The 26,105-nt window shown below is 44.6% G+C and overlaps 1 protein-coding gene across 1 annotated transcript in view; it reads left to right on the forward strand.

The window, feature by feature from the left end:
- The window catches only part of LOC142413014 (uncharacterized), a 235,045-nt gene that overhangs the window by 185,282 nt on the left and 23,658 nt on the right, over positions 1 to 26,105 (forward strand). The window contains exons 11-24 of the mRNA XM_075509042.1: positions 1,441 to 1,563; positions 2,141 to 2,263; positions 3,223 to 3,375; positions 6,273 to 6,404; positions 8,608 to 8,736; positions 9,099 to 9,227; positions 10,062 to 10,196; positions 11,206 to 11,340; positions 11,790 to 11,915; positions 13,022 to 13,153; positions 14,083 to 14,211; positions 15,810 to 15,941; positions 18,962 to 19,090; positions 25,413 to 25,541. Of these exons, the coding sequence (XP_075365157.1) occupies positions 1,441 to 1,563; positions 2,141 to 2,263; positions 3,223 to 3,375; positions 6,273 to 6,404; positions 8,608 to 8,736; positions 9,099 to 9,227; positions 10,062 to 10,196; positions 11,206 to 11,340; positions 11,790 to 11,915; positions 13,022 to 13,153; positions 14,083 to 14,211; positions 15,810 to 15,941; positions 18,962 to 19,090; positions 25,413 to 25,541 (1,836 nt within the window). The remainder of the gene's footprint in view (positions 1 to 1,440; positions 1,564 to 2,140; positions 2,264 to 3,222; positions 3,376 to 6,272; positions 6,405 to 8,607; positions 8,737 to 9,098; positions 9,228 to 10,061; positions 10,197 to 11,205; positions 11,341 to 11,789; positions 11,916 to 13,021; positions 13,154 to 14,082; positions 14,212 to 15,809; positions 15,942 to 18,961; positions 19,091 to 25,412; positions 25,542 to 26,105) is intronic.

Genomic DNA, 26,105 nt, shown 5'->3' on the forward strand with positions numbered 1-26,105 from the left:
TAGACTTGCTGTCACTGTGCCATTAAAATTTTAAAGAATAGCCAAGAAGGAGGTGGGGGGGAAGAGCAGGCATCACAGAGCAGTATAGTGAGACATGAGGGGAGGTGGAGAGCAGGAGCTCTGGTGAATGTGAGAGGCATTACAGACAAGAAGAGTCTTGCAACAAAGCAAGCCAAGTGCAGGAGAGAGGAAGGAGCAGGGGAGGAGGGAAGCACCGAGGTCTGCGAGGGCGGTTGGTGCCGCAGCTTAAAAAGCAAAGGAGAAGAAGGTGAGGGAGGCCGATTTGGATCCAGAGCCTCGCCGGGGTGGGACGGGTTACGCGGTCCCGCTTGTGTAGAGGAGGCAGAGCAGCCTCCTGCCCGCGCCCCAGCTCCGTCACCTGCTGATGGAGAGTGCCGAGGGAAGCAGTTCCTCTGGCCACAGCGAGGGAGGTGAGAGCGCAGGGGAAGGGGTTGGCAAGGCTGAGGACGTGAAAAGCTGCTCTTAACAGCAAAAATCTCCTTTTTGTTGGATGCACATTTCGCATTCCTACGCAGACAAGGGACTGTTGCTGGACCCCAGAGCAAGGCATCCTCTGACGTACTGCAGAGGAGCTCGGCTTGTGACATTTCTGGAAAACACTCCGTGTTCCAATAACCTGCATTAATCATTTTCATGCTGACCTCCTCACCTCGATTGATTAATTACATTTTCTTTCTCCTCTTTCTCCTGTCAGTGTTTCCTAATAATGTTCGTACTCCTTCCAGGGTTAATTGAGACACTGACCTTTCCCATCTGCGGCTGCTTGTCTGGGTAACGTTCAAAAGCGTTTTGCAGACTCAGCGTTGACATGGTGGCCCTTGAATGGCCACCAAGCCGCTCAGCAGGCTGCAAGGGCTGCGAGCAGCTGAGAGCCTGCAGTGAAAAGATAACAGCTCGATTCTCGTATCTAATCACCAGAACAGCGGTGTCGACGATACCAATTTCCAGATGGACACAGGGCAAGATAAGGCAATGAGCAATTAGTTCTCAAAACCTACAGTTGCACCGAGCAGGCCGCTGGTGTCCAGCAAATGCGTTGTTGGATCGGAGCTTTGTTTCGCTGTTAGTTTGCATTGAAAAAGGTTGAACGTACAAAAGCGCAAATGGTTAAATGTAGATTACTGTTAAATAGATGGTATTTGTGGGCTGGTGAGACCTAGTTGTTGTCTGTTTTGTAAATCACCTTGTGGCACCTAAGACTTGCAGAAAAGATGCCTCTCCCTGGACGTGGAGGGTATTGGCTGCTGTGGGAGAAGGTAGAAGACAGCCGCTGTCAGGATTCAGACAGCGTTTTCTGTGGGTGAAGGGAGAGGAAGACATAGAAAGGCACGCGCTGAAAAGCGCGGTAGCTACCGAGCAAAACCGTGGCAGCAGCTGAGACCGTGTCCAGGGGCTGAACGAGCTGCCCCTTCCTTGCAGAGCTGGACGAGTGCGAGACCGGAGAGTCCTGCTGCTCCCAGTTCTGCATCAACTACGCGGGCGGCTACGAGTGTGCCTGCAAAGCGGGGTTCCAGCCCAACGCCGACGGCTGCGCCTGCGACGGTGAGTCCTTTGATAGCGGTGGCTCGCTCTAGGCACAACAGCAGGCAGAAGAAATGCTGTCAAAGCTCGTCAGAGGGCTTGGTGGGCATTTCCCTAATAAGAGAGTCAGTGACCGTAGGCCAGCTTTGCTGATAAGGTTTTACAAATGTGTAATTTCCACTTTTTGAGACTGGAAGACAGTAATAACCCAGCATCAAGCAGGGAGAAGTGGGGCTGAGGGAGACAAGCCAGCAGAGAGGAACTTTTCCTCCTCTCTCCGTGGCCACTGTATATTGATGCGTGTTAAAGACTACTTCTACAAAAAGAGAGCCCTCAAAATAACCAAAGGATCGACTGAGCTTAACAGCTTAAAGCAACTGTTTTCACTTGAGACAAAAACAGGTGAAATAATCTGTTCCATGTTGCCCTGAAATGTTGTAATATCTCCAATACTAGTGAGAAATGGAGAGCCCCGAAGTACTAAGAAAATGGGGTTTTCTTACGTGCAGAATAATTTTTCAGATGCAGCCAGGCGCAGAGTGCACTCTCCGAGCAGAGGTACTTGCACCTAATCAGCATTTGTATCTGGTTTTTCTAGATGTGGATGAATGTCGTCTTGATAACGGCAACTGCGACCATTTCTGCGTTAATTCTCTGGGGTCGTACGAATGTGCATGTAAGGAGGGTTACAGGCTTGGTGTTAACAGATGGTCCTGCATCGGTAAGTTATTGTTACATTTTGAAGGCTATTAAAGTATTTCCCACTGATTTAAAATGTGAATTCAACTGAGATTTTCACAGATCCTGGGATAGTGGGAGCCCAACTTGAGCCATCTCTGAATGTGGCCAGGGTAGAGCTACATGCAACACGCGGATCCCCAGTTCATCCTCAAGTAATGGGTTTTGCCTAGGATTAATGGGAGATGAACACTTAAATCCCCTGGACATTTTTGAAAATCCAAACCTCGTGTTTTAGAAATAAATACTATTTTGACAGTGTACTTGCACTATTTGATGAAGTTTAACACCCTGTGGAAAAAAGGTAGCCAGATTCTGCTTTGATGAACCAAGGCAAGTTTTCCACTAAAGCCAGTGGTGTGGTTCTGGATTTCTGCCAGTGTAACCAGTGCAGAGTTTAGCCTAGCAACTTAATTTTATAACCAAGTTTAGCACCTGCTAAACCTTGGGCAGAGCTTGATATTCCAAGAACCAACTCCACAAAGAAAGCCAGCTGATTTCCCATCATTTTAAGGCTCAAATTTTAGTTTTTCTGAAAATAAATTGGACAGCCGGTCTCGCTCTATATTTGTCATCTCCAAAACGAGCTAGAGTAATGGCCGTCATTAACTAAAAATAATCTCAAACTTTAAGTGAGGAAAATTAAACTCCTTGTCTAATTTGTTTTTGGACTCTCCAGGACTAGAGTTTATTTCCACAAGAAAGGAAAAGGAAAGATTCCCCCCCCCCCCTTTCCCCCTTTCTCTTTTTTGGGTAGCAGAAACTCTGTTTATAAATACAGATGAGGAAATGAACGGGCTGTGACTGCTGTGCAGACTGCACAGGGGTGTAGCTGGAAAATCTACCAGCATAATAAAAAAAAGGAGATGTAAACGAGAGGAAAGGGTCGCGGAGGAAGACTCGGGGCCAGGTCCTGATGGCACGTGTGTGTTTCAGCCCTAGGCGGGGAGGAGGCGGATGCGGAGGAGGCAGCGGGCTTCGCTGGGGCTCCGGGGCTGCAGTTCAGGGGTCCCCCCCAGCTCCTTCGCTACGCGCTCGGGGCCCTCTACGAGGATGAAGACCCACGAGGAGAGCTCACCCTGGTGCACAGGGTCGGTGAGTGAGCGAGGGACGCTTTTAGCCATCGCGGCAAATGGGGGAAATGGTCTTGGAAAGAGGAGTTGGGGCAAGAGTGATGCTGGGCTGGCCCGGGCTTAAGCCATCAGGAGGAGCAGAGGAGAGGTGAGCATTAATCCTGCTTTCTGCCCATCTCCCACGCCAGCGGGGAGGAGGCATCGCCGCATGTCCCTTCCCAAATGGGACATGTTTGGGGAACAGGGAGGCTCCCCAGTCGCGGCTGCTGCTGCCCGGATGAGGCGGGGAGGGATGCGGAGGGAGGGATGGGAAAAGTGAGAGCACAGCAAGAAAGGGCTGGGAGGCTTCTTGGAAAAACAGGGTGTCCGCACCAAGCCCCGGAGGCAACAGACAGGGAGATCCTGGTCGTCCCGGGGCGAGAGGACTGCGTGGGTTACTGCGATGCACAAAATCCACCCAAACTGCTCTGCTGAGAACAAGCCCTTGGGAAATACTCCCTTTCTCCTAGAGCTAGGAAAGGGAGGGGGCTGAGGGGGGTGTTTACAAGCCCTTTTGTAATAATTTGAGATTTTTTTACTTGAGATATTTGCATTCTTGTTTGTGGTAGGAAAAAAAAACCTCTGGAGATTCTGCGGAGATTGTGGGTAGGATCTTAGTGTCACCGAGATACTTTAGCAGAGAGTAACATTTATTTTCTACGCCTTTCTCAATAGACCCCACAAAGAAAGAACATGAGGGTGCGCCTGTCTGCGGGTGCAAGGGAGAAAAGGAGGGTGGGGAAGGTGAGGGAGGAACGCGTTTTCATAGAAGGCTTCCCATACAAACTAACCCTTTTTTTCATATCCGTGAAGAACAAAGGAAGTGATAAATGTGTATTATGCTTTGTTTTCCTAGAATAACACTCAAACTATGCTGTTAAAAATACCACTGAACTATGCTTAAATAGTTTGGGCATGTTCTCCAGGAAAAGCACGGACGCATCCGCGTAGAGCTCAGGCTGGCCGAGGGCTTGGCTCAGCTGGTGGCAAACAGAGCACACACAGACACAGGCGTGGTGCAAAGCAGCACGTCCGTGTGTCTTCTAGCAAGCAGCTTTGCACCCCCCCTGGACTTTGCATGACTTCAGCGTTTCCACCTGAAGGTGGAAATTTCACCACTGAAAGGGTATTATGAGTTGAAACCCTGTGCTTTCTTTCTGATGAGCGCAGTAAGTGCTGGTGGGTCACCAAGGAGGAATGGGGTTTCTTGTTTTTGTTATGTATGTCCTGTGATTTTTATATGAGCTCTAATTACTCATCCGAGGACTGTGCCCTACAGGCAAAAATCAGGAACTGGTCTTGGCTTTAATAAAAAATTAACTTATTTTTATGAACAAAACTGTTAAGACCTCCCAAATCACATAGCATCCAGCCGGACTCAACGACACTGATAACCAATTGGGAAACTGATAAATGAGATAACCACAGGCAAAATTATCAGGCCTAGAAACCACAATCAAATATTTATTGACCAGTTTTTGCATGTTTTATTTATGTTTGGCCACATAAATTTGGGTATTATCAGTCATAGCTGAGCATCTGCACTTTTTCTAAAGCTGAGGCTTTGCAGCATGTGAGGGTTTGTAGGAAAAGGTGATGGAGGAATGAAACTTTTAATGGTTTAGTAAGTGCTTTTACCTCCCAAATGCTGATTTATTCCTTATACTTTCAGACATATTTTTGTGCTGCTATCTATATTATAAAAATACAGCTTTAAACAATAAGCCGGTGTAGGTAATTACCTATTTTCTATAGATTGAATGACTTTTTAATGCAGAAGCATGATGTTTTTAATGCTAATTTGTATTCTTCTCCTGAAGTATGAATTTGTAACCTGTTCCAAGTGGGAGCACTGGGATTCTGAATGTCTCTGAAAGCTTGGGCATTTGTTCAGCTTCAGAAAAAGGAACAGTTGGGTGCTGAGACCTAGAGGAAATCTGGCCTCACATAGAAAATTGCTGGTGAAAAGCAACCAGCCTGCTGACTTAACTGTTAGCTGAAATAATCTGCCAGCTCGCTTTCAGGTGTTGTTCAAAATCCCCTTCCAAAAAGCCTCCAGCCACAGCCATAAAGCCTCGAAGGCAATAAACTGACCGTGTGGGTAGGATCTTAATGTCACCGAGATATTTTAGCAGAGAGTAACATTTATTTTCTACGCCTTTCTCAATAGACCCCACAAAGAGAGAACATGAGGGTGCGCCTGTCTGCGGGTGCAAGGGAGAAAAGAAGGGTGGGGAAGGTGAGGGAGGAACGTGTTTTCATAGAAGCCTTCCCATACAAACTAAATCTTTTCTTCATATCCGTGAAGAACAAAGGAAGTGATAAATGTGTATTATGCTTTGTTTTCCTAGAATAACACTCAAACTATGCTGTTAAAAATACCACTGAACTATGCTTAAATAGCACCGCATCCAGCTACTGCAATAGAATAACAAAAAGGATAGCCTAGCAAGGAGAAAAGGAGATTGTCTCCAAGAAACACTTTTAGTTATCTACAATATTATCAAGCATTAGGTGCAAATTCACTTTTTCTGAAGGCAAAATATTTGCTTTTAAAAAGTAGTTTTAAGTGCTCTTTGATGGAGAATTACAGCATTTAAGGGAGTAAGTTCCAGCTGAAGTCCCAGCTTTCGTTTTATTTAGACTCTAAAATTTGAAGAGGAAAATTTGGGAATCTCCATTTGGGACTGTCTTTTGTGATGAATCAGTGGTATTTGCAATGCTACCAACAGTACCGCTAACAGCGTGAATGCTTTTTTTTCAGACTGTCAATGCTGCGTAGGTTCCTTTTTGCACTTGCGCATCTGGAACGATAGGTGAGAGCTCGTGGAATTATTTTGTCTGGGTGCTCACTAAGCCTTCTGTATTTTTTCATTTCAGTTTGCCTCGATAACGCTTTTGGCAATGACTGTAGCTTGAGCTGCGAGGATTGTCTGAACGGAGGCCGATGTAACAGCGAACACAGTGGCTGTGTTTGCTCACCTGGGTGGACCGGCATCATCTGTAATGAAAGTGAGTGCAGCGTGTTTGAAAGGTGGGGACTCTCTCCTAGTGCTGTGACGCTGCAGATAGGTAGGAAACAGGAAGAACCTGTTGTACTTTTAATCGGTAAAGCTCTCTAAGGAGCACAGCTGCCTCACGGGCAGAGCAAAATGTTATTGTCATGTGGCGCCTCAAATAGAAATTGTAAGGGATGCTACGGTACGCAGTACGAACCCTCGAAGAGCGAGGTCTCTGCCCTCCAGTGCAGTGCAGTACGGTGCGGTACAGTACCCTTCCTACGTGTTTGTGTTGGCGTTCATTCCTACTCGCCCTGCTGCTGAAAAATGCCAAGGTTGCCTGCCATGCTTTGCTGCGCAACTTGCCTCGCTGACTTGCAGAAGTCTGGCCTGGCAGGTGGTGTGACAATCTGGGTGGACATAGATGCTAAACTTGATTTTTCCTTTATACCATCCCAAGACATTGCCTTTTTTTTTTTTCTTTCCCCCTCCTTGTGTTGGTAAACTTGGTCCTGGTTTTTTTTTTCTTATCATTCTTTTTATTAACGTAATTTCCTTGGGATGGTTAATTTTTAATATTGGAAATTGTATTTCTCAGAATTCTCTCGCCAAGTCGGCCAGTGCCTTTTGTAATAGCTTTCTACTCTCCTTATTCCTGCCTCCTGGCAGAAGATCTTTCTGGTTCAGAAGTATGTGTCAAAACCAACTGATGAGCGGCGATTTCTTGATGTGCCATGCACCATTCTTCATCTGCAGTTCGGCAAAGCTTGCGTTGCTCGTCTGAGACTTCACACAACAGTCTCTCTGCGTGTTTGAGATGGGTCTCTCCATTTCATGGTGTATGGCACGACGGCCCATTATACTCGGAAAATTTGTGCTATCACTGATAAGACAAATAGACGATTATCGTTACTCGTCTTATTACTTAGCATCGGTAGACAGCAATCTTCAGGTTAATCACCATCAAGATTGTTTAGGAGGCATCATCACAAGAACAGAAATATAGAAAAAACAGCAAATGATTGAAACCAACAGTCTGCCCGTAGTTATTTTGGGAGGCTGATCGTGGGTTTGCTTTGTAAACACTGGGGAGAGCTGGGAGAACAGGGATGAAGAGGATTAAAATGCTAATTTCTAGTCTACCGAAGACAGTTCAAGCTATCAAGTTAGGATATTCTTACTTCTATTCATGGTTCTCTGGTGGTTCAGGATAGATTATAAAAATTTCCAGACAGGATACCGATTCTTTAGTTCACTTCATAAATAATAATAACATTTTTACTCCATACTTACAATAGATATCCATGCATGTAATCTGGTGGAATTCACCTCTGGAATTTAAAGAACTTTAATGGGACTGCATTACTGAGCCAAACCTGCAGTCCAATAAACTAGGCATTGGCAGTGATAAATACAACATATAATCTGTATGAATTAGCCATATGTGATTGCTTTCACTCTTTTCTCTCGCTTTCTTAATATACAGCATAGTCCATGGGTTTAGGGTAAGCTAAACAGTTGAGAAAGCTGGAATGAAATTTCTGTAATAATGCATGAAAGAAATCGAATGGTAATTGATGTGAAATGTCAAGTTTCTTAATGTACATTGATAAAATGTCAGTTAAGTCAGATGACTCCAGCAACTGTATTTACTCAGCTAGCTCAGGCTGCAAATAGTGGAGCAAAGCTTTATTTCACAATTTGTTTTGTGTTGGAGTGATGAGAACTTCAGGAAGGAATCCCGTGCTCATGTGGATCCATTTCTGCCGTGGTCATCTGGGGAATTTCAGAGACTATGTTAGAAAAACACAACGTGATTTTTATAGTAGTATTTGGGAGGAAAAAAACGTTTAAAATACTTATCTCCAAATATTCAAAACTGTGCCCTGATTTTTAAGCTTTGTACTTTATAGGCAATGTTTTTTGAGCCCCATGCATTGTGTGGAGGGGAGCATATGCAGGGGAGAATTTGGATACACCCCATAGTTCTTCACATAAGTAAGCTTGGTTAACTGAGGTGGCCTTTTAAAATTATCTAGTAAATACTAGGTGGATGCGTATTACCTTATATAAAAAGAATACGATTTTGTTTAGAGCCCAAGACTAAAGAGACTCTTTCCTCACTCAGTTTTGATGACTGGAGTCTTTATTTCATTTCATTCCTAGCAGAGGGAAAGGATTGCTCGGCCCATTCACCTCCCCTGCTTTCTCCGCAGCTTGCTCCCCCGGGACCTACGGCAGAGGCTGTGCCAGCGTTTGCAAGTGCCAGAACGGAGGCTCCTGCCACCCTGTCACGGGGCAGTGCCGCTGCCCGCCCGGCGTGCACGGCAAGCTCTGTGAAGACGGTACGGCTGCCCTTCTCTCGCCGGCTGTAGCGCGTGCCTGAAACCTCGCCGCCTCTTTCCCCTTGTTTCTATCCAGATGTGATTGTGCGTGGTAAATCTTAGGGGCCCGAATGAGAACGGTCTGCATTGTGCGAGACGTACTGCAACCCTGCGGCTTGCCTTGCAGTGACTTTTGTTTAAATAATAAGCAAGACAGAGGGTGAGAAAAAGCAAGTGCCTTGTAAGGATGGGCTGCGCAGAGCCCCAGGTCAGCGACGAGTCAGCATGGTCCCTTCTGTAGTGCCAACTAAAAGAGAGCTGACCTGGTGTTCGTCTTTTAACACTTAACGGCTGATGCCTTGCTGTGTTTGTGCACTCAAAAGGTTGCCCAAAAGGCCTCTTTGGGAAGAACTGTAACAAACCGTGCAACTGTGCCAACAACGGCTATTGCCACAGACTCTACGGAGCCTGCCTGTGTGACCCCGGGCTCTACGGGCGCTTCTGCCATCTTAGTAAGTCGCCGTAATTTTTTGGATCTCTTTATTTAACACATGAGCAACGTAACGGTCTTAAAAAGATTCCACATCACCTATAAAATGAGCGAGGCTTTGGGTTCTGCCATGAGCTGGGAGTAGCGGGAGGCTGTGACTTTTGACGTGTGCCGGGAAGCCCCAGAAACTTAATTAATCTTTTCCTCTAAGCCTCAGTCTTTGCCATAAGGGCTGAGATTTACCGATGCAGAAAGGTGAGGACTATAGGGAGGGTTGGGTTGGGATAGGCAGGTTAATGGTAGGGTTGTTGGTGAGGTTAAGGTCTGGTTGGAGCTAGTTAGTGCCTTTGGTACGGTTGGAGTAGGAGCTGAGGAGCAGGGCTGGTTGAAGCAGGATGAGGGCAAAATGTTAAATAGGAATAAAAAGGATCAAAACAAAAATGTTACAAAAGAGACGGTCAGGTTTCTTTGCACTTACAGGTTTTGTTCGTAAAATCTATAAAAGATTGAAAAATAATTGTGATTTTTTTTTTTTTTTCATGAAAGCTTTTGTCTTGGAGTGTATCCAAATATTTTTTCATTCAGAAACTTAACTAAGTTTGCTTTGAAACATTACTGGTTCTTGCATTCACCACATATTGCTTGAAACGAAATGAATTACTTAATAAAGGAATCATGTAAACTATATTTTACGCGCCCACACATTAATAGGCACTGTCATAGGAATGTGGATGTATTTGCTGCAAGTAAAACGAACGTGTTGCTTTTTGCAGCAGTTGCATTCTGCAGCAGTGTGCAATCTCAAATAACTCATGCATAATTACAGAGCTAATGATTCCTTTTCATCTGGCTGCAGCCTGTCCCAGGTGGGCCTTCGGAGCCGGCTGCTCGGAGGAGTGTCAGTGCGTGAAGGAGCACACGCTGGAATGCAACGCGAGGAACGGGACTTGCACCTGCAAGCCTGGTTATCACGGCAAAAAGTGTCAGAAAGGTATAATAGAAAGCCAGCTTCTATTCCTTCTTATTCCTTTGTCCTAGCATTATTTCTCATTCTTCCTCCCATCTGCTTTGTTCGGCTGCTGCGACTAATATATTCATATTCTCCTAATTATTTTTTTCTGTGGTTTTTCATAAAGCAAACGCGAGGAGTGCCTGCTATCACAGGGCTTACAGGGACATCAAGGGGAATACAGCTTAAGAATGCAGGAGTCTTAGCCTGATCAAATGACAACAGAAATCTAGAAACCAAATTCTAATACAACCCTAAATAATGAAGGTTGTGGGAGTTTTCACTTTTGTTCTTTCCTTTTTCCGCACAGACAGTAAATAAGTGGTGAAACCTGTGTTTTACGGCAGCAGGGTTATTTGTAAAGGGTTTCAGTAATGCTACGTTTCCTTCAGATTTGCAGGTCTTTGAATTCAACTTATTCTTTGTAGTTTTTGGAGGTAGTTCAAAGAGAATTGTATTCCACATTCATGTTTGCATGTCTCAGTAGCCCTCTCCAGACAGTAATGGAGTAACGCAATAAAGATTCTCCCTTCAGATTCCTCTCTGGGCAGGCAGGAACGTGTCGGATTTATGACACCAGTTCTGCGGGGTTTGGTGGAGAATAATAGTGACGGTATTTAATATCTTTAGTGTTCGTGGTGATGTGCTCGGTTCTGGGAGAGAGCATCCCTCGCCCAGCACTGGCTTTGCACCAAGGCAGAGAGCAGCAGAAGGTACAGACAGATAAGAAGAGTAATTCTGTAATGGCTGTAATTGAATATATCCTTAAGTATTCTGCCACTCTGTTTCTGGGTTGTATTTAAGCAGTAACCTCTTTGAAACATCCGTGCAAGTGTTTAATAAGTATTTACACTTCGTTATCAGCACCTCCAAAATGTTCATTATAATAGATTTTCTGCAAATTTCTGCCAAATTATTTTCTGACTTTTGTTCAGTTTTCTTAACTCTTCCTTTTTCTTATACATGTTCTGTGTCTACTTGCATTTTCCAGAATGCACGCCTGGCTTTTACGGGGCTGGTTGCAAACTGAGGTGCAACTGTCCTACTGATGTTTTGTGTGATCATGAGACGGGAGTCTGCAAGCATCCATGTCCACCTGGGTTTCACGGAGAAAAATGCCATTTATGTAGGTACTCATTGCATGTTTCCCTGGGAGGTACACTTTGGATGGGAAAGCTTACTCAGGAAACTTATGTTCAGATGCAGAAGTTGCAAATAAAAGGTACATTTGTTGTTGATACGAGTTGGCAGTTCCCCACCAAAGCCAAGCTGATATTTGGAGCCCGGCAACTGCTGTGTCACTCCGCTTGCAAAGGCCGAGGCACAAGGCTGAGGCCAGATACTAAAACTAACGTTTGTCCAGGTAACTATAGTTCCTTTTAAAGCTTTAGGCACAGATTTTCTGGAGCTTTGGTGCAGTTAATTACAGACCACCGGTCGCTGAGACACTGATGCTAACGTAGATCACTTGGTACCAGCATGGCTCAGTTTAAAATTGCTGGTGGTGGTGCCTCTTAATGTCATTTTCAGCATTCTTCCTTATACTAACCGTGTCTTTGGGCTTCTTTTGACCAGCTTGTCAACCTGGGAGCTTTGGGGTGAACTGCGGGCAGAGGTGCAGCTGTGGAGAAGCACCGTGCGATCCAAAGACAGGGCAGTGTATTTGCCCAGCTGGGAAGACTGGTGCTACGTGTGAGCAAGGTGGGTTTGGTGTTGGGCTGGGGTAGTGAGTGTCTCGCTTTGATAGACATGATAAGAAATGGAATTATTCTGTTTCCCACCAAAACTGCTGCGATGCAATAGGCTTCATTTGCAGGATGGCTAAAGGATAAGTCTTGGTGCAGAACATACGACATCCACCACGCGGGATCGCTTGTAAAGGAGGGAGCGTGATTCAGTTACCCTGACTCATCTCCCTGCTCCGCTTAATAGTAGTGATTTGTATGCTGGGCTGGGTTTATACAAGTTGGGCAGAGGTATCGGGGCATTGCAGCAGCTCTGAGTCCCAGAGCAGAGCTTGGGACTGTGCTGCCGTATGCACACGATGTGCGTCAGGAGCCATCGAAGAGCCTTGGCCAAAGACAGCTATTGTGGAACCAGCAAGTGAAGGACCTGGAACAGAGGAAAGAATTAAAAAGGAGAGCATTATTGTGGGTAATTAAGTAAAGGGATGAAAAAAGTGTCAGGGACACGTAACTACCAAGGGGCCATGGGATGCCCCTCTTCCACGTGTGGAGCTCTGGCTATGGCACGCCTGAGGAGCCCTGCCTGGACCTGGGTTGTGGCTCACCACTCCACAGAGCAGGAACCTGGTGAAGGAGGTGGAGCTGAACGGAGACCTGGGCTCCACCTCACATTCCTCTGGACTGGATAACCATCCTGTCCTCCCCTCAGCCCAGCACAAATACAGCAGCAGCCCTCCCCTCCTGCATCTGTCTGCAGATGACCATCCTCTGCAGGTTTCCTTCGCTGAGTGCACTGGTCAATTTTTCAGATATGTCCAAATACTCCTGATGTTACTGTATGAGAAACCAAACCAAAAAAACAGACACACAGCGACGGAAGTTGGAAGAGAGCCTTTGGGTCTCTCTTTAGATCTGTTCTCGCGTTCTGCAGTGCGGAGGCGTGTTGACTTTTTCAGAAAGTTTCCTGTGAAAATGCTGTATGTCTATAGAGATAATATAACAATCCTTTATCCAGCTTAGTTTTACTATTATTTTAAAATTCTTCAAGGTAACAGCAGAAATCTATAATTGCCTTGAAACAGAAAATGGCACTGGGAGCATCTCGTGTGCTTTTTTCCCTAGATTGCCCGGCCGGCCGGTGGGGACCAGACTGCCAGTCCTCCTGTGAGCCCTGCGCCAACGGGGGACGGTGCAACGGGGAAACGGGAGCCTGCAACTGTCCCCCTGGCTACACCGGGACATCCTGCTCTGCGTGTAAGTCCTCACATCAGCCTTCTCCGTGAAAAGAATGTCGGTTTGAAAGTTGGCTTATGGTTTGGTTTCTACCTTCTTGCTCTTTTGTGAGGTGCTTGTTACGTTAGACACACTGATCCAAGATAAATTATCCTTCAGCTTCAGGAATTCCCAGGTTGGATTTGACAGGATTTGCCAGAGGGAGGTTACAGATAAATGCAGATGACAAGCTAAACTGCATCCTAAAGTGATGTTATCTTTAGACCTAATTTACGGCAGTATATACTTAGAAATACAAAGTGTAATAGCCACAATACTTGCATTGTAGTTCTGGTTGCTTGGCAAGAGGTGCTGACCGATTGGCCCTTACGGCACCACTCTTGGGTTACATTTGCAGCAACGCTCCTTGATGTATATAATTTAGGGTTAAATAGTAGTGAGGACGAAGGAGTAGTATCAGTGCTGTCTCTGCAGATCCACCAGAGACCATGAGAATACGCTCAAGCAACTGGTCTGTGCTCCTGGGGCATGACTCCTTACCCAGGCCTATGGGTATTAAAGGCTTGGGTATGGCTGTCGTGCTGGCGTAGACAGGCTCTCAGGGACAGCACTGCTTCGTGCAAGACCTCACAGGTGGCATATTTTTTCTCCTTGTTAGTCACAAAATGGCCTTTGACGAAGGTTTGCTCAGCACTCTTTTTCCTCCTCTGATTGATCCTGATGTGCAGGAGAAGTACCGGAAAGTCATTCAAGCTATTCCCGCTCTACAGGACTCAGCCCCAGACACCTAGTATACAAATTACAGAAGTTTCTTTCATTTTGCCGTGTTGATTTCTGGATTCAGCTAATGCATGTTTTAGAGGGCAAGCTGTTGCTGCCTTGTTTGAGAAGATCAGTCTGTGCCTGAGTTATTATCTAGGTGAAACTGCAGTCTGTTCATCTGTTTTCAGCCTGCCCCGATGGTTACTATGGACAAGATTGCCTGCTGTTATGCAGGTGTAGCAGCAGTGCTCAGTGTCACCACGTCACCGGAGAGTGCACGTGTCCCCCCGGCTGGACCGGCCACCACTGCAAGCACCGTAAGTCAAAGGCGTATTCGCTCCCCAGGGCGCACGGTATCTCCCAGGGACTTAACTGCAAATGTAAAAACCGGCTCTGTTTGTTCTTAGTCTATTACGGTTTTTTAATATACTTTTGCTAATCTTATTGCTTCTGAAATTGTGTGTTTATAGGTTTGCACAGCCTGGGTGGTTATAATCCTTAATTATCTAGGTTCAAAGTATTGAAATAGATGGCTGATGAAGCGCAAAGTATTGATATAAGCTCCTATTTCAACACTATGGATCCCTTTGCCCAATACCATCTGTCCTGTCAGCATTTTGACTGACAGACAGTTTTGTTTTTCATTTTCAGCACAGATTAGTTTTAAGATTAATTCTCAATTTTTCATTTTGTTTAGGGAAGATTTATTCAACAAGTGAGTGGCATGTACAGTCGTGTGTCTTAAGGTCACTCCTTAACTTGTGAATATGAATGCTGGGAGAAATTCTGTTCTCTGGAAGAGCAGACCATCCTTCTGTTGACTTTAGCATCACTCTCCATATTGATGGCCATGTAAGAGTACAAAGTTGCCCTTTTTGGATAGCACCATATAAATGTTAAGCCATCCTGCTTGATTCTTTCCTTTTCCTGTTTCACGTCTTTTCTGCTTGATGTGTTATGATCCCTCTTGCAAAAAGCCAACAGAATGCAAACCTCTTTCTAAACTTGGTCTTAGAGACGTAAAATCATACGAATTAATTGCCAGTGTTGACCGCAGTAAGTTTTGGACCTGGCTTCTCGGGTACTGAAGAAAACTCTGGGAAAATCTGAAGTTTCCACCAACATGCGTGTTTTAAAAATCAAACCAGTTGGTAATATCTAGAGCCATTTAGATAGCTTTCCATAACTCCCTAGGCTGTCTAAAGAATTCAGAGACCATGGCAAAGAAAAGCTTTTATTTCTATTCAGGAAAAGATATGAGAAAAGTTGTTTTGCAGAGATGGCTCAGTAAGGCAGCTCTTCAGCTACTGCAGACCAGGCATGAAGCAGATGCCCACCTCCAAAAGCAGGTTTCTGTTGCCCTCATTGGCACTTTCATCTTTATCCTTACAAGAAAGGCAGGAGATGCTGTGGTACCTTGTAATCATGTCAGTGTTACGTGATTTTTAGAATGAAAGCAGTAGGTTGCTTTAACAAAGACGGTGAGATTTGTCTGTCTTTGTCATGTTGCATTTCCCAGTATTTTGAGGAAAATATGGAGGATGCTTACAAATCTGTCTTGTTTTATCCATTATCTATTCTGGTTATGCAGATTTTTGCTAAGTGAGTCAATAGCTGATATTTTATTTCCATGAAATTATGCGTTTGTGACTGTGGATTGATTGGTATGGATTGACTATGAATGATTAGTTTTATGTGGATGGCATAATATCTGCCTACTTTCAGCTGAAATAAATCAGCAAAAATTGTATTTATTTGCATTGATTCGTGCCCCATGCTGCAGCTGGGAGTCTAGTCCAGAACTGTATCTTAAGGGGCCATTTTGCATCTTTTCTGTTCTCTCGTTTAGATGTAAAATAATCCGCTAGGCAAGCTCGAAGTTGATTCTCAATGTAAATACCGTTTTACATTGCAGCCTGCAGTAGTGGCCGTTGGGGAGAGCGCTGTGAAAACACGTGTGTCTGCAATAACAGCGACGGTAGCTGCGATCCGGTCACCGGCTCTTGCTTCTGTGAGCCGGGATTCACTGGGAAACACTGTGAACAGAGTAAGTTGCCACTTTGTCAACACGGGGAATTTGCAAAACCAGAAATTATTTTTCCTGGTAATTCCCTCTGGGAAGACCTCCAGGCTGAGCCGCCTCCAGTCTGCCCAGCGCGTCGCAGGGCTCTCGGGTTTCATCGGGGTTAGATAGTTTCCCTAATTTGGATTCCAGAAAAATTATTTTCAGACTTTTTTGGGACTCAACAGCTATTTTTAATGTTAAGACCTCGTGTGAGTGATAGGATTGATGTGTATTTGGCTTGTGGCATAGAAGTTTCCGTATCGGTTTTATTTATCCAGTTTTAGGTCCGCAATTTTTCTTCATAAATCTTTTTTTAAGGCCAGGCATATAGAAATGCTTCACATGTACATAACAGAAGCAAAATCAGGAAGATTTAGGGTCCTCTATTTATTAACAACAAAAGTGCTCAATGGTCTTACCAGAGACCCATGATCTCCACTAATCTGTCTCTAACAGAGGTCAATAGCAGATGCCTTAAGAGGATAAAAACAGGCATATAGATAATTCCTGATATGTTTCCCCAGGTTTCATCAATTTGTCACTCAGGAGATTCTTGAGACAGGAGCAATATCTCTATATTTAATACAACGTGATTTTTTTCCCAATTAATGTGCGTATTTCCTTATTGATTCCATGCAGACATTTGTTATCCACTTCATCTTGTGGCAATAAGTTGCATAGTTAAGCTGCTTTTATTTTATTAATTATTATTATTACTTATATTTATATTTATGTTGTTAAATAAAACAAATATTTTCTCTATTAGTTTAACAATCTTACAGTAGCCCAGATGTAGCTCCCAGAGTCAGTAGTGTAGGCAGAATTAACTGCTGGTGTCACACAGAAATGTCAAAACAATTAATCTGGAATGGTGACCTAAGACAAAAGTCCTGGAAAGTTGATCTTACGGCTCTTGTTGCTGTTGGCACAGAGGGAATGGAAAGACAGTTAGTGGGAAGACCAGCTCCCAGAGAAAGAGCTGCCAGCTCCACTTCTCTTTCACTCTTGACCTCTCTCAAAACAGCATCTCTGCAGACAGAAAGCAGCCAAATAGCTGGTTGGCATCTTCTCTGGCAAGGTAATCAGTGAAGCCATTGCCACCAACAAAAGATCTGGCAACCCCTGATGTTCTGTCTATGGGTTTTCTGTTTTATTCAGCCTGCTTTTTCCCCCACTTTAATTGTGTGTGTGTGTATATATATAAAAATATATGCATATATATATGTGTGTGTGTGTGCACAAGATTATGAAAGCCATACTTCTTTCCTAAACACGTTATGCTGCCTTGGAGGCAAGATCTTCACTATCCCTGGAGAGCTCCTTTGCGGCTCTGCAGGCAGCTCAGTTCTTCGGCGGGGTGGATGTATCTCAGCATGCATTGCAGCAGCCTGCGCCCGCTCGAGCAGAGGGCAGATTCTCTGAGATGGGAACTGCGAAATCGTTTGTGAAGTGTGCTGATCCGTTGCCATCACCTTGAAAGTCTCAGCTCCAGGCTAAATGCTGTAGGTTTGAAGAAAGCTCAGCTGAGAGCCCCATACCTATTACGGCACTGGAATACTATTCTCCTTGCATAGATTCTCTGGATTCTGACTGAAATTTCGAGTGAAAAGTAAACACTGAGCAGGATCAAGCTTTTGAGGCACAAGTACACTTCAATGTATTTACTCGTTGAGCTAGCGTAGGAGGCATGATGCACAACGATCTGCAGCTTTGGGAATAGGAGGTGATGCAAATGGGAGTTTGCGCCGATTCAGCCCTGGGACAGAATTTCCACTGTAAGTGCAAAAAATACATTCAAACAACTCCACATTCAAACAACAGCCCGTTTTCCGACACAGATGATTGAAACCAAAGAAATACTTCAGGTACCTTGCTGTCCTTCTGTCTCCCATCCCAACCTATAGCCTCTATAAGAGAGCCAGGGGTCCGCTCCAGTTACTAGAGTCACTGAGCTGCAGGAGCAACCCAATTCACGCCAGCTCCCTCCCTGCCCACCTAAGGCTCTGCATAGGCAGCACCAAACCCACCACTTTATTCCGGACGCAGCGTTGTCTTTGAGGATCCTCGTTGTTTTCTGTTCTCTGTGATTCTTTCCAGATTGCCTGAAAATCACTTGGTTGATGTAAATGCTAAAGTCCTACACTTTTTAAAGAGATCTGGCAATAATCTACCTATCTCATTTTAGAGGGGAGTTCGCAAGACTTTCAAACATGAGTAGAGGCCCTGTAATATCGTGTTTAGCCAAGTATGGCTCTCTGTTTCAGCCTGTGCAAAATATCTAATGTGAATTAGGCAACTGGCCCTATTCTTAATTGATTTTCCTATAATCCTGGAAGAAATTATTTTCATTCTCAAGTGTTGTTTTCTTTCTTCCGATAGTCAGTACCGAGCAAATCTTTTAAAACTTCTTACATTAACTGCTGTGGAAATGTAATTGTTAATCTGTCCCCCAGATGTAATGTTTTCACTTGAATTTTTCAAAGCAGAGCCTGAAAGTGAAGTATGCAGCTTTCAGTTTGGAGCTTTCCGAAGGAAGCCACCACATTTCATATTTTCTCCAGCTTGCTGGGGAAGGAGGATTTGCAGGAAAACAGAGTATAGGGCCTCAAAAGGAGGTGCAGAAGCTGAGAACTTTCTCCCTCCTGGCTGATGAAGTCCCAGAGGAGACGTGCACATAAGCAATTCCAGACCGGCGTGCAAAGTGTCATCATGCAGAACCTGTGAAGTCGCAGGCTTTGCAACTATCAGATGATATTAGTTTTCGGTGCAGAAATTAGCCTTTCAACACCCTGGCATTTTTCTAAAATAGACCTTAATAAAACCAGCCCAACTTACCTGGACCCCAAGGAGAATACTTAATCACATCAGTTTTAAGGCATTACCATTATGCCTTGATTCTTCTTTTGCGAATAGTAACAATTCCCATGTATCTAAAAATTCCCATTGATCCCTGATCTGCTTCAGAATTAACCCGTCATCTGGTTTTGATTCCTCTGCCGCAGGATGCCCCGAGGGAAGCTTTGGCCCGAGCTGCAAGTACAGCTGTCCCTGCCAGAACGGAGCTGCCTGCGACCACGTGAGCGGAGCCTGTACTTGCGCAGCGGGCTGGACAGGAACGTTTTGCGGAAAAGGTACTGCAGCTCCCCCTGGTCCCTTTTGGGTTTATGCAGATTTTTTTTTTTCCCCCCAGGTCACCAGAGAACTGGTTTTACGATTTACAGCACCTGATCTAAATAAACCATCGAACTTAATTGGAAGACGATACTAAAATGTGCGCTTCCATCCTAACTCAGCTAAGCATTTTGCCGTGTGCCTAGCGTTGGGCACGTGTTTTAACGTGGTTAAAATTAGATGCGTGCTGAAGATCCCTGCTGTATCACATCTTTATGAAGACTCTTCGTAAGCAGAGTCTTACTATTGTAACACTGAGCAGAAAGGTGTTTGTCCTGCCTTACACTTGCTTGTTCCTAGTGCATCTCTGAAACATTTTAGAGGAAAAACATAGATCTGTGCATCTTCCCAAAGGAACTCTTTAAGAACAGGCATACTTTCAATTTTAATAAATCCAACAGATCGTTTTCTATTACCTGATCATTTGGTAAAGTGTTGGAAAGGTTGGTCTGGATTCCTTAGATACGTTATCGTGAGTCAGCCTGGGGCATCGTCTAAGGAGGGTTGCTGTCACGCTGCATCATTGTGCAGCTCATAAAAACGACAGTCTTGAATGCAACAGAAACAGCACGCAGTCAGGCAGACATTTGGAAAGTTATTTAAGTGTCAATGACTGCAGATTCTACAAATGGTGATCATTAAACCGGAGTAACAATTATTTTGCTTAGAAAGCAGCTTTATCAGCAGGTTACAGCTAGGACGGAGGGAAGCGGCGGCACTGGCAGGCAGCTGCTGCCCTCTGATGGGAAGGGAGCTGCTCCACAGCCTTCCCAGGAAGGCAGCAAGCACCCTGCTGACTGGAGCTCAGATATTGCTTGTTGTTCCCCTCTCATCCTTACCAGGAGTTATTATACAAAATAAATACTCTTTTCAAGGTCCTGCTGCAAAGCATGCCTTATAATTTCCGGTATCTCCCCTATGTCCCTTGTTAACATTATTTAGTTGAAGTCTGTTTTCGTAAGTCTATCTTTCTTTTTTTAATTATTTTTTTTTTATTGGAAAAGCAATAGTTATCTGTGTTGTGGTGTAAATCTGTTCATTCCAGCAGGAATCAAAACGGGGGCAAAGAGGCTAAATATCCTTCGCCAAAGTAGGTGTGAGGAATGCGGAGAAGCCTGGGTGACAGCCATTGGAGAAAAAAATACAAGTCTCAGCTTCCAAATCAATCATGTTGGACATTTTTATCTTTTTAAATTCCTGAAAGAAGATTGTGGAGGGGAGAGTAGAATTTAGTGCTTACTGTTCGTATGACCCTGTTTTCTACATGTTTTCTCTCAAGCAGGCAGGGCGTTTGCTCTGCGCTGGCCTCTGTTACCTTTTCACGTAGAAAGTTTCAACCAGAACAGTTTGGCTGGTTCCAAAAGATGAAAACGAAGGAAAACGTGTGGGTGGTTTGCCCTTGGTAGAACCTTCTTGGCACCTTCTCTCTGAGGAGCTGTAGCACTTCTGTTTTTAGTGACTCGGAGACTGGCAGGGTTTCCTTCTGGCGAGGATGTGCTTTTTGCCGTCCTCTTGGCAATCCACCCACGTCAGCCAAGCTCTGCGCCGTGCAGACAAGAACGTAGAGATTGAGACCCGATGCAGCTGGGTTGCCTTGGACCTCTCGCATACTGCCGATGCTTCATCCCAGGGCTGGGAAGGACTTTTCCATCATCACAGAAACACCGAAACGGAAACTTTTGCAGCCTTCTAAGTTCAGAGTCCTAGGAGAAGACAGCACCTTACCAAATCTAATATTAATTAGTATTAATAATTGCCATTAATGTCACCCCTGCACAGTGAGCGCGTTTGAGCCTGCAGTCGTTGCTTCTGGTATTTTGCATTGTGGCAGCGTGGGATCCAGATTCAAGCTGAAATTGCAGAAGTCCCAAAATTTGCCTTTGGGGTTTTTTGGGATTGGTTTTCTTTTTTCAGGTGGGAACAAAGTACTGCTGTTCCTTTTCATTCATTTTCTACCTTCGGTGTGAAGCAGGGCTTCATAGGTTTACATGCCAGTCCCTGTTGCAAAGCGTCACTTCAGTGGCCATTTCCAAGTTCTTTATTGGCCACAAATTTCTATAATCTCTTCTTATTATTTATTACTGTTGTTAATGTAATCTTAGCCCTGGCTAATTCTCAGCATTGGGCTTTTATAGCATATCTCTTCACGGTGAAGTTAACCAAGCTTATCCAGCTTACTCTGCCTCTGTGGATGCGCACGAGCAACCGTAGAAAGCTCTTGGAGGATTTATGGCACTATGGTCAAGCGAGCTTGTATTTGTCATTTTGAGAATTTGTGTTACCAGCTAACGTGCTGCAGCGTCCGGACCAGTAACCAGTGTTCATCCCTTGGCAAGGCAGCCAAGCTAAGGGAAAAGCACCATCGTGCTTGAGCATGCCATGGAGTTTGAGGCAGGGGCAACGCTTCAGTCGTATTTTAATTTTAACTAAATCAGGGCAAACCTTTTGCCAGAATCGAGTATTTTGGGGGTATGACCCAAGACCTTGTATGTGATTCAGTGTTCTCTGAAAAGAGTATGGAGAGCGAGGACAGCGTGGTGGCTCAGAAGGTGTTTGCAATATTCAGTGCAAATTGGTATGTACCTACGTATATCCCGTCAGTAATACAGATAACAACCAAAGCCACATCATCGTCCACCAGCATGGGACAGTTTCCAAGCTAACCAGTAGCAGGAGATACTGGTTGCCATTTCGTGAGACCTTGCTGTGAATTATTCAGGAGTTGACTGAACTTCTGTGCCCTCAGCCACAGGATGCTGCCAAGAGACCTCACGCTCTTCAAAGTACTTTTGTCTGTCCATCAGCATCGCGGTTCTGCTCTGCTCCGAGTCAGCTTCAATTGGCTGTTCTTCATTTCCACCTGGTATCGTTCAGTCGTTACTGCTGCCTCTCCAGTAGTGGTATGATCACATATAATAATAATAATAATAATGGGTAAGAATAAAGCTATCGAGCCATTTTCTGAAAGAAAATCAGGCATTTCTGAAGGTGGTACATGCCTGCTCCATCTTTCAGCTCTGCTTAGTCCATTGGAAAAATGAACCTTGTGAATCTTGTAACTCTTTCAAAAGAGCTGCAAAAGGAGCAGAACTGTTTCAGTTGAAAGTAGCTAACATTTGCAAATAAGCCTGAAAACAAAACAATCTACTAAGAAACGTTTGCAGCCCATCTGAACAACCTAGGAAAGGCTTCTTTTGCATTTTCTTGAACGCAGCAAGTGGTACAACTAGAACACTTGAAGAAACACTGGACGGCTCTTCACAAGGTCTAGCATTACCAAAGGAAAATGAATCCTTTTCGGTGGTTCCTTGAGAGTGATGCTACCAGCAATGCCTCTGGATATCGTTCCTATCTGAGAGGAGAAGGTTACATGCCTGGGGAGAAGGTACCTGAGGCACACGTGGGGTTCTGGCTGTTCCGGAACTGAAGTGCAATTGATGCCTCTGCATTCCTGGGCTGTGCAAAGGCAGTAATCATAGCAAAAGGTGGCTTTGTAAGTCCCTTCTCTATTCTTTTAAAGCATAGATAATGTAAGTAGTGTTTTCTCCAGAAAAGATGCCTACTGTGATCACCCACTGCTGCAGGGCTTTGGTTTTAATGTACTTACAGCTAAACGGGTAAGTAAAAAACAAACAAACAAACAAACAAACAAAAACCCCGACCCCAAAACCCCAAAACAATTTTTCTTGTATTAAATAGCTAAATATATCAATGCTTTCTTCAAATAAACGTTAGCATCTGACATGCGGGAAGCACGGGCCACGGGCTCCTGATGTGAGGCAGCCCAGCCGTCCAGCCAGCAAACCCAAAAGGAATCAAGGTGTGCCTGCGTTCGCTGTCCGTGCTCGCAGCTCTGTTACGAGTGTGCCGTGCCGTGCCGAGCGAGCTGGGTCACCCTGCCCGGCACCGGGGTTGTTCCGCTCCCCTTTGGGAAGGCAATTGTTATAATTGATTTACTTCTGGAAAGTGCTGAGCATCCGCTGCTCCCTCTTTGAAGGTTGCGATTGTCTTCACTGCAACATTATGTTGTTTAATTTTGTTCCCCGCTGCTCCGGTATGTGTTGTATGACCCAAGGCATGTCTCCAGTTACGGGATCAGGCCAACAGAAGAATTACCCACTTCGCTGCTTAATCTGACGGACTATCCCAAGATGCCACGCAATTAGCCCACAAATTGGAGGCAGCAGGATTCTCGGACTTTTTCTACAGTGTGTTTATTAATTGATGCATTAATAACAGCAACGTATAGCCCTTGTGAAGTGCAGCCCTCCAAGTTTGCATTTGAACTGCTGTCTAAATCAGCACTACCGCAGGACAGACTAAGTGGGCTTCTCTCTTGGGATTTCAGCAGTTAATTGGTATCATAAGATAGCCCAGCAAGAGTTCTGTTTTACTAAGATAAAAGGGAAAAATAAATACTGTGCATGTCTAGGAAGAGCTGACAGCGCTGTGTAGTCCCTGCATTAAACAAAGAAAAACTCAGTCAGCCTTTGAAGTCACCTAGGGTTAAGTAGGAGAAGTCCGTTCTTGTATGCTGTGCCGTACACGCTACTGAAGCATAATAAATAAGGACGTAAAGATTGAAACCACATGCTGATGTCTCTTCCTTACAACTTGATAACAGCTCTCTCCTCAGTACCAACTGAACAGAGGCTGACGGATGCATTACAGTTTTATATCGGTATGAGGCACTTTTGTGTTTTTCTGAGACAGCACCTACTTGGAAAGTGGTGTAAGCCTGAAATCTTTCATATGCCAAAGAAGAAGCTGCAGCCTGGACAGGATGAAGGGAAGAGCAGCTTTTTGATTTTGAGTAGATGAAACAATCATATGTCGTCACAAGCTGAGCAGGAGCTCCGAGAGTAGAGAAGCCAAAGCAGATGTGGCAGCGTGTACACTACCACCGACGCTGTCTGAAGGTCCAGGTTTGCCTATATCTACAGATACTGAATTTCCCTCCGCCTTGTAGCCAAAGCAGACAGCTTTGGCTACAGTTCTTTCTATTAGAGGACTGAATTTACATTTGTGGAAGCGGCAGTACGAGTAGACTGGGACAAAGAGCCTGGGCGTGAAGAAGAGACAGGGCAAGAAAAGGGACAGAAGAGTCCAAAGTGGAAGATGCAGATGGATAATGGTGTGATTCTGACCTGGTGGAGAGCTGGGAAATTAGTGTGGAGGGTCATTGGGTAGTGCATATGATGATAATTGTCATAAGACTCTATTGGAAAGCCAGTCATTCTGATTTCATGGTAGAAGTGTGAGGATAGGGTTTTAAATATAAGTTTATGTGGAACAAGGAGGACAAAGAGCTAAGTTTTATTGAATAACGGCTCATTTAATGAGCACCGTCACTCCTGAGACTGAGTGATCCGGGGGTTCTGTGGAAAAAATGACATGCAATTGTGTATCTACAGATTTATTATAATTTAGTATAACATAATTATACATGTACTTATATAATCTAAACACACACATATATATGCAGACAGAGAGGCTAAATCAAGGCTACACAGACAGCATAATTCCTAATTATTTTTTTTTTTAACGCCACATAACAGCCTTAACGTTCTTATAATGCAGCATTTTGGGTATGATGTGGCCCACTGACAGGCACCGAAGGCTTCTTTTCACTGCTGTCAGCACTGGTACAGATGTAAATTGAATCCATGGGCCTGCTCTTCTTTACGTGTCCTAGATGTAGGTACTGAGCTCCTTAAGCTCCCTGGAGTTGTCTTGCTACATTTAATTTGTCTTGGTTTTCTCTACGTCTTCTCTTTGCCAGGTTTTCATTTCAGCACTGAACTACAACACTATGGCTTATGTTCACTGTTAAAAAATCTTTAGAAAGGTGTCAGGAGAGTAAATGGGAGCATAAGTTTTGCATTTCAAAAGACAGCGAGATAGTCAGGGATGGCCCCATAGTCTTGCATTATGTTGAATTATTTCCTTTTTTTTTCTCTGGCCATTACAGAAGCACAAGTACCGGCTTGTGTGAATCCAGATCCATTCTCTCTCCTGTTGTATGGCTTTTCAGTATATTCTCAGCGGTGTTTTTCTACGCTTGTGTAAAATGGGTCACGTCTGTCTGAGATGCACGCAGCAGAATTGTGCGGGCTTAACCCTTGAAGCAGCTTTGGCTCTTAAGCGTAGTCACAGGGTGACGCGTGACAAAGCACCCACGAAAAGATGAGCAGCGCCCCGTGTTTTCCGCTCTCTGAGCTAGCGTTTATACAAAAAAAGAAAGGGGAACTTGGCTAAAAAAAGGATGTTTTGCATTTTCAGCTTGTCCAGATGGATTCTTTGGGCTTGACTGCCACCAGGTGTGCAAGTGCAAGAATGCTGCTGGCTGCGACCACGTCCTGGGAACATGCCGCTGCCTCCCCGGCTGGCGGGGCGAGACCTGCGAGCAGCGTACGTACAGCCTTCCCTCCCCATGCCTGCCCGCAGACTCTTGCAGCCTTAACATGGGCTGCTTCTGGGAATGCAGGATGACCTCCCAGGGTACAATTTTAGATAGGTCACATCCCTTTCCAAAGATGCCAAAAAAGGGAACGATTTTTGGTGGCTGTGTAAATAACCGACTTCATTTTTTTTTAAACTGCTGTTGGCACTTGTCGGACATCGTAAGCATCAGCTTTTAAATAGCAGAGCTGTCTCCTACCATATGACGAATCTCTGCTTTTTATTTTTGTGCAGCATTAAGAGGTGAGACGCTGTATCTCTGTTTCTGGTGTATCTCATCTAATTATCAATTATAAAGCGACAGACTACAAATGAACAAAGTGGAAAAATCGGGGCTGGGACTATTTTGGTATTTGAGCACGACAAAATAGTTTTTTAACTGATTCTTAGAAGAGTTACTTGTTTTAACAAAAAGTCAGCTTCCTAGATTTTCACAAGTATGGATTATCCCCAATCTTCAAGCTAAGAAGGTTTTTTGGTATGTTTGTGTGTATGCATATATAAAAGTGGCTC

This window comes from Mycteria americana, chromosome 7 (assembly GCF_035582795.1).
Source record: "Mycteria americana isolate JAX WOST 10 ecotype Jacksonville Zoo and Gardens chromosome 7, USCA_MyAme_1.0, whole genome shotgun sequence".
Taxonomy (NCBI): domain Eukaryota; kingdom Metazoa; phylum Chordata; class Aves; order Ciconiiformes; family Ciconiidae; genus Mycteria; species Mycteria americana.